Genomic DNA, 9,168 nt, shown 5'->3' with positions numbered 1-9,168 from the left:
TTCAAAATTTTAAACAATTTCTTAAACTTTACATTTTTAGTAAGTAGTGCTTTATCTGCATATTGGAACCATGGATTGATCAGTCAGTGTCTCGTAGTGCTCCGTAATATGTGGCTTTTTTTAGTTTATGTAATCAAGTTCGAGTGCATTAAGTATATTTTTATTTAACGTAAGTACTTATTCTCTCATACCTATTAGTTGATAACTCTTATTTCGGCATGATTGCTGAATAATTGTGATATTTCATTTGCAATGAACGGAATGTAAACAAACAGTCTACCAGCCATCGCTCACTGTTGCCAAGCACGACCCATTCATTGCCACATAATCGAATACCATTTCACTTATCCTTCAGGCTATATATATATATTCATCACCTAGTGAAATACAATGAGTGTCTGTGGAAAGTCTTCGAAAATTGTTACACAACGCGACGAAAACTTAAAGATTTAATGTAGTAGCTGCAAGGGCATTTACCATAGCCCGTGTGTTAATTTAAAAGAAGAAGAACTAAATTGTTTTGCAATCTTGTGATCAAGAGTGGTGCTGTGAGCAATGCTTGAAAACAAAAAGACTTAGTTCTCATGCTAATTCTCCATCGATCCCAACTGGTGATTGTCCAACGTTGCTCCAAGCTTACGAACTGTTGCTACCTATTAAAGACGAAATAAATGACATGAAGAAAACTGAAAGTGAGCTGGGGGAAATCTTTGGATGTAACACATGAAAAATTAGATGACAAATCTAAACTCTTGAAAACACAGAGTGAGTCCGTTAATAAGTGTATGAATATGATCGACAATTTGAAATCTGAAAATACTTTATTACAGAAACGTATAAAAACATTGGAATCTCAGCTCGATGATCTGGATCAATATGGCCGACGCAACACACTTGGAATTCACGGAGTATCTCAAAAACCCAATGAAGATGTTTTCCAGGTAGTTAGTGATATTGGTTCTGCTCTCGATCTTAGGATCAACAGAGATATGATTGATTGTAGTCATCGATTAAAACCACCTGTGTCTGGGAGTGCTCCCGGAATCATTGCAAGATTTGTTAGGCGTACATTTAGGGACACTTTCCTACAGAGACGAAAAGTTAAACGAAATTTCTGTTGTGCTGACATAGGCTATAATTCAGGTTTAATTATATATGTCAAACATAACCTAACAACTCCTTATCGCAGAAAAGTGTTCAATGAAGCTAGGAAGGTTCAAAGGGGAAAGAAATTGGCGTTTTTATGGATTGACCGGTCAGGGGCTATAAAGTTGAGAAAGACCTCAAATGATACCAAAGTGTATATTCTGAGAACGGTAGATGATGTTTGTGAGTTACTAAAAGTTAGCAATAAGTAAATGTAAGGGATTATCATTCTATTATCAGAGTGTTAGAGGTCTCAATTCAAAACAAGAATATTTTTATCTGAGTTACTTTCTTCCAGTTTTGATATTATTATTACTGAATCCTGGTTGAAAAGTAACATATGTAACCCTGAATTACTTGATGATAGGTATGCTATTTATCGGCAGGATAGACCTAATGTTAGGAGTGGCGGCGTTTTGGTTGCAGTTAAGAGTTCTATTAAAGTATGTCATGTTGTTTTTAGCATTAATCATATTGAAAACATTTGTTTGCGTATTGTTACAAATTCCTGCTCTTTTATTCTTGTGGCAACATATATTCCCCCTGCCACCGATTTATATGCTTATGAATCTTTGTATGCATTTGTCGAGGAGTTGCAGAATATATATAATTGTGATATTTTAATGGTTGGCTATTATAATATACCTTCGATTCGTAGTTCTTTCACATATCTCTTAAATGGCAACTCTCTGTGTTTAACTTTACATAACTTTATGTCTGTCTTAGGATTGCGTGGTCTTAATAATATACCTAATTCAAATAACAAAACCCCTTGCCTTGTTCTTACTAATGTTCCCCTTTGTTTTGACGTTGAAAAATGTATTTTCCCACTTCTTCCTTGGATAAGCATCATCCACCATTAACATTTGAATTACCTCTTGCTTATAAAACTACACAAGATGTAAACATTCCTCGCAATGAATACAATTTTTCTAAAGCCGATTTTTATAATTTTTATAGGGATCTCAAGGCTATAAATTGGGATATATTAAACATTTCTACTGACCCTAACATCGTTGTCTCTGAATTTTACAATATACTAAATCATTCTGTTGCGAAATATATATCATTAAAAAGTTGTTAAGCACATTTATCTCCTCTGGTTTACCTCTGAGATTATTCAAATTTTAAAGTTTAAAGAATTCCATAGAAAACGAAGGCACCAGTCATTATTTCACAAGAAGAACTTTATTCAGTTGCATAGGAAGTCTAAGTTAATTATGTCAACTGCTTATAGAAGGTATATACACAATTTTGAGAACTCTATTAAAGCTGATCCAAAAGTATTTTGGTCCTTTATAAAAAGTAAAAAGAAATCACATACAGCTTGTAATCAAATGAAATATTGATCCGCTATTCTGAACGGTAATAAGTCAATAGCTAATGGTTTTGCTCGTCTTTTGGGAGTGTGTTTGCGCCTTCTACTCCTTCAAAATACAGAAGTACTGTGTCAAAAACCAAAATTTTGTAATGTATTAATATAAAGGATGTTTCATTACAGAATGCATAGCATCAATAAAGAAGTTAAAGCACCAAATCTAGTGTACCTGATGGCATTCTCACTTATATCTTTAAGGGTTGTGCGGATACTCTTCAATATCCACTAACTTTCATCTATAATCTCATATTAACTACTGGCATTTATCCTGATCTTTGGAAACATAGTAAAGTTACTCCAATTCTTAAGAAAGGTAATCAGAATCAAATTGAAAATTACAGACTTATTGTTTTGATTTGAACACCTTCTAAAATCTTTGAACAAATTCTTTACAACCGAATTTTTATACAGCTGAAATCCAATCACTCCATCCCAACATGGCTTTTATCCTAAAAGATCCACGTTAGCCAATCTTCTTTCATTTACTCAATACATATCAGAATTGTTAAATGCCAATCACTTTTTTGATGAAGGATATACTGATTTCACCAAGGTGTTTGATAAACTAGATCACTCTCTTTTGTTGGCTAAGTTGGATTCCTTTGAGTTATCTAACAGTTTATTAAAATTGTTATCTTCATATCTACTCAATCGGAAATATACAGTTATATTCAATCGTACACAATCTTTCCCTTATACAGCTTCATCCGGCGTTCCTCAAGGATCTAATTTAGTTCCTTTATTTTTTTTTACTTTTTATTAATGACTTACCATCTGTTATCAAACACTCACAATCGTTATTTTACGCTGATGATCCAAAAATTTAGAACCAGATTAACTCAATTACAGATTCTGATAATCTGCAACAAGATATTGATTCTTGTTATCAGTGGAGTGTAACTAACAATTTACTATTTCATATTAATAAGTGCTCTGTCATTACATTTACTAAGAAAAAGATGTTCAGAAAACATGATTATAGTATCAATGGAACTGTTGGGCAAGAATGATGTTGTTGATTTGGGCATTACATTTGATACTAAACTGTCATTTAATTTACATTTGAAATGTTTAGTTTCTAAATCATATAAACGTCTAGGATTTATCATAAGAACAAAATCTATGACTGACGTTTCTGCAATCACAACTTTGTATTACACATTTTTACGGAGTAAACTTGAATATGCTTGTGAAATTTGGTGCCCTTATTTTCAAACTCACATTGATGACTTAGAACGTGTTCAGTATCAATTTATTTCTTATTTGTATTTTAAAAAGTACAGTAGATCAGCTAAATTAAATAAAGTATCTGATTCTGCTATGTTGTTAGAACTTTCCATCCGTATGCTAATTCCTCGTAGATTGCACAAAATATTTTATTATATAAGATTATTAATTATTTTGGGGATGACCAAGATTTTTTGCAACATATTAAATTAAATGTTAAATATTTACGTTTAAGATTACATATACAATTTTCTATATGCAGATCAACTATCAGGGTATAAGGATTGATTTTTCTGTCTTATGCTCAATAATTCGAAATTACTATAAGTAATAATGTTCAATGTAACAATGTGCTTTTAACTTTATATATTAATAGTCACTCTTGTATTTCAATCATTACATCATTTTTTAATTTTCTATGTATTTACACATATTTTCTATTATCCTTATTAGTTCTTTTCTACTTTTGTATTCCTGGCATCATTTCTTTTCATTATATTCTTGTATTCATATATCTTTCTTATAATTTGTCTTGTATTTGTAGATTTTTCTTAGAATTTTGCATACTTTTTTATTGTAATTTAGCTCATGTATTCTTTTATTTGCCACTTTTTAAATGGAGCATACAGCTCTGTCAAGGGCATTGAAATAATAAATAAATAAATAAATAAATATTGTAGACATTGTCAACTTTAGGCACTTAAATCGAAATCGTACTCAAGTTTTTTAGTAAAGAGATTAAATGACAAATGTTAGTCTTTAAATCAAAACGAATGTATTTATTTGGTTTTATAATGCATAAGGGCATTTAGCATTATTACAAAGATAACACTTTTGTCCTATGTCCTCAGGGTTAGAGCAAAATGATTGAAAACATGCAGAATTTTTAACTTGCATTTTAAATCTCAATTTTACACCACAATTTATGCGAGTACATGCATTTTGAATACACATCAACTGTGATGTGTTAAAGGAATATATTTTCGAAGAAAAGTTTCCATTTTTGGTAACAATTCATTATATTTTACGCAATAAGTCTTCTTCTAAACAGATATACACTATGTAGTACTTACTAGTATTGCTACAATATAGCCTGGACACATGTATAGGAACATTAAACAACAGTCTTTTATAATTGTTCGTTAGCAAAGTTTCGCAACTGGAATGTTTTGAATATTATATTGCATGTTATATTTGGGAAAACTAAAATAAACTTAGTTCCAATAACATACTACCTCGTAGAAACAACTTTTTAGTTAGTGTATAGTGCTGGTTAAATATTGATATGTAAAATTAAAAAAAAAAAATGCATCATAATTTATTTTGAGAGAAAAGTAACTTTTCATTTTCACCTTTCTTCATACTGTTCTTATTCTTGAGTTGAAGAAAGAGTAGAATAATGCTAGATAATATTATAAAGGTTTCAAATTTAAAACCCTGTTCACATGTTCTGGGCACCATGAATTGTACGCGAGTTCGTGTATACTAATATTAACCCACACTATGGTATGAACGTTGTAATATATGATTTAAAAAAATCTATATCTAGAAAACACAAAACCTATAAAACTTACCGAACTGCGAATTATACATTTTTACCATCAACATACTTTCTTTCTCTCCTATCGTCGTTATAAATTAAGAACAAAACAAGAAGAAGACTAACTGATCCGAAATTCTATGTTATATATTTATAAGTTTTGCTAGACTTCATGAAAATATGTACTAGCATTCCGTAGCATAAAATACGAAAGAGACAAGTTGTATTTGATTATGAATTCACTAATCCGCATAATAATAGTGTGAAGTAAGGTAACATCACGTGTGTTACTGCTGGAGTGAGTATGAAAGTCAAAAAATAAAACAATTGGATAGTTTGTTTCATTTCCAAAACCAAATTACTTTACGTTCATTCAAATTATTAATTCATGCAATAAAAACTTTATCTTCAGTATACACTCTCAGACAAAGCTCTGTATATCGTCTTACTCAATTTGTCATTATGAATTAACCAATAAAGGTAAGACTAGTGTTCCTTCCTTTCAATATCAGATTTCCTTCTGAATTGCAAGTGCTTGCTAATTGAAAGAACTCTAGCGTCAACGTCTTCTTTGGGCAAAACTACAGCATACACGTTTCAAAGTAGTTGTCGTGATGAATTTCTCAGCAGTGTAGCATCGAAGAAGAGAACAGCGACCAAATTCAAAACGACGTCCCTCCAGGCACTTGGATCTTAGTCAAAACCATCCACGAAGGCAATCCACAATAAGTATCCTGACCATCATCCAGAAATTGAGAAGAACTCACCTGGCAATTCCACTCATCGCTCTTGGCAGTTTTAACGGGATTCCAATCCAAACGTCAATTAAATGTTTTCATTGATTTCCAGCCAGTAAGTGGGAAGACATAGAGGAGAATTCATTCGTTATCCTAGAGGACAACAACATCAGCAGAACCTGGAATATCGAAGCTAGTGCTCATTCATATTTTCCACAGTTTCCACAGTTTATACGCTTTATCGTAAATACGTGATTTCAATTTTTCCCTATTTATTGCTATTAATTACAATAGGATCTCCTGCCCTTTCAACGCGGAGGTTAAGATTTGCTGGTTAGGGATTATCTTGATTGTTGTAACTGAGCCTGAAGAAACTTCTTACCCTTGCAACCAGGCCCGTATCCAGGGGGTCTAGGGGGCCGGGCCTTCCTAAATTTTTACTGGCCCCTCCTAAAATTTTCACGATAGGCTTACAAGTGAACTATAATATGGTGATGAACTATAATGTGGTTGGATCGGGCCCCCCAAACTTCGACCATACCCTCCTAAATTTTTGGGCTGGCTACGGCCATGCTTGCAACATATTGGCCCTGCCCACTTCAGCTAGGTCTAAAAGAATTTCATGTCCACTGCTACACAGAGACAATGTTCTCGTCTCTTAGTTACACTACAGAGATAGGTGAGGATACACCTTAAAGGACCGAAAGATTAAGATCAACAGTCTGTTGCAACAGAAATAGGATAGAATACCTCTTGCTCGTTGAAGCGAAAATATAATTATAGAGCAGTCTCCCAGGCACGTAGCCAGGATTTCGTGAACGGGGGTGTCCGTCACATGAAAAACTGTGGTCATCACATCAGGGGCTCGATCATTCTAAACTATTTTACAGGCAACATATATTGGTTCGTATAGCCAGGATTTCGTAACGGGGTAGGGGTGACATAAAATTCTGAAGGCCCAGGAGCCCGATCAATCTAAACTACTTTACTATCAACATGTATTGTTTTGTTATTACAATAAAATGAGGATATGTTAGTAAGTATTTTAATAACAAACTATGAAGAAATCTCGAGTAAAATAAAAAAATGTATAGAAAAAGATTTTAAAATATTTACGTCCTTCCTCTGTTCATTCAAATATAACAATTTTCTTTTCATTATGATCTCAACTATTACAAAAAGTACATATTCACTATTATAAAAGTACATACTCAATAATGTCTTGTAAATTATTTTACAATATCTGTGTTTCTTTCTCTGTTGAATCAGATGAATCTGTTGAATCTGCTGAAGTTTCTTTCCACATAAAATTTTTGTTTTTATTATTTCGTCAACTACTGTCTGTTCCAAAGGACAGGTTAGAGAAGTAGTAGAAAATTGTTTTTGAAATAACATGTTTGACACTCCAAGGATGCGATGACGAATAATTATGATAAAAAATGTTCACGCTGTTACACAAGGACACTACGCTTTCGAAAGCTTGAAATCTCCCTGACTAGTAACAGAAATTCTGAGAATTCCGTAACTTTTCTAGAAATTTGAAATTCCCTTACTCTTCCAGGATATTTCGCTCAACTCACCACTATGTGTTATAAGTAATATCCTCAAAAGAAAGAGTAACCAAAAGCTTCCTGTAGAGGACAACAACATTAGCAGAACCTGGAATATCGAAGCTATTCGCATTCATATTTTTATTGATCTTATCTCTTCTTCTTTGTTTACTTGCTATCTCAAGTCTTTCTTTTGTCAATCGAAATATCTTGTGTTTAATTTATGCTAAACATAACCTCCTCTTTTGTATGTTTCATGTGAGACATCAGTTCGCATTCCATTTTACATCCCTTTGTTTAAATTTTTGTAATAAATTAGCTTTAAGTCAGTATCTAAATCTGAGTCAATAGAGTGCACTGCGCAATAGGTGGTATTTTTAAGGAAATCATGCATGATTATGTATATCCACTTTTACAGTTACAAATCCATGCTTTTATTAGTAAATACATGTTAAAATGAAAGAATACATCAGCACATAACATATCGTGTGTTTCGTTAGTCATAAATGCCACATGCTTGGTAATTTGAAAAATTACAGCAAAACACAGGTTTTAAAATTGAATATATAAAGGAAAGTCATAGTTTTTAAGCGAATAATAAATATGATAAACTACTTCAGGGATCAAAAGAATAATAATCATACTATATAACAAATTCAGGTATAGGATAGGCTTTTCTTAGTAATCATCTCCATAATAAAATAGGTTTCATGTAATACAATATTAAAGGAGAAAATAATTGATATCTCACGTTGTGGCAGGTTTTCAACACGTCATTTAATAATCTTGTAGTGTAACCGGGGAGCTAGAAAATATATTGTGCTCTAGTTTCCTAATCAAGGCTAAGGCTTAAAATTACAAAGCACTGCTTTGGAAAATATTTAACTTAAAAAACTATAGAAATATTTAGATACTATATCTCCGAAATTGATTTTCCTATAGAGCTACACAAAATACTTACAAACCAGGAACGTAATGAGCATGTTAAACAATGGCATAAAAAATGAAAATTATTGCTAACAAATACCAAGTAGGATTATAATAAATATAATAGTATGGTGTTGTTTGTAATTTTTAGGACCTCCACATATATTCACATGAACAAAGAAAACAAAGAATATACAGAGGAAAAAACGGATGTACATATTCTTTCCGCAAATAAATTGCTTGGGTTGTAACCATTATGTGCAATTTTCTATTCTCTCAAGTTCATTCTCTTTGAAAACGCCATATTCCTTACTTCCGTTATTGGTACAAAGTTAAAAGTAATAATAACAAATTGCAAAAGTTCCAACCATATATATATATATATATATATATATATATATATATATATATACACAACTAAATATGTATAGCTCTATACTGCATTGTGTAATGGACATACATTTTCACGAAATAATAAGAATACTTAAATTAGATTCTATTGTGTTCAAGATTCCAATCGTAATAAGTTACATTAGTAATCGAGAGTTTGTGACAGCTTGGACTCGTCACAATATTTTCTGTGAATTTCAATTTTTGTATCTGAACTTTTGAGGTACCCTGTTGTTTGGACTCTACAATCAACGGGCATTATTGGATATAAGA

The 9,168-nt window shown here is 32.0% G+C and overlaps 1 protein-coding gene across 1 annotated transcript; it reads left to right on the top strand.

Annotated features, from left to right (window-relative positions):
• Nucleotides 1-791: 791 nt before the first annotated feature.
• Nucleotides 792-1,358, top strand: LOC145679447 (uncharacterized). The gene has a single exon (XM_081750028.1). The coding sequence runs from the start codon at nucleotides 792-794 to the stop codon at nucleotides 1,356-1,358; it is 567 nt and encodes a 188-aa protein (XP_081606154.1).
• Nucleotides 1,359-9,168: the final 7,810 nt, after the last annotated feature.

This window comes from Thermobia domestica, chromosome 2 (genome assembly GCF_964235325.1).
Source record: "Thermobia domestica chromosome 2, izTheDome1.hap1.1, whole genome shotgun sequence".
NCBI lineage: Eukaryota > Metazoa > Arthropoda > Insecta > Zygentoma > Lepismatidae > Thermobia > Thermobia domestica.
The sequence above is the reverse complement of the archived record's forward strand: the minus strand, read 5'-3'. Positions and strand labels throughout refer to the sequence as shown.

What these genes read in the sequence shown, in the direction of transcription:
- LOC145679447 (XM_081750028.1), top strand. Translation starts at nt 792, where the DNA reads ATGATCGACAATTTGAAATCTGAAAATACTTTATTACAGAAACGTATA.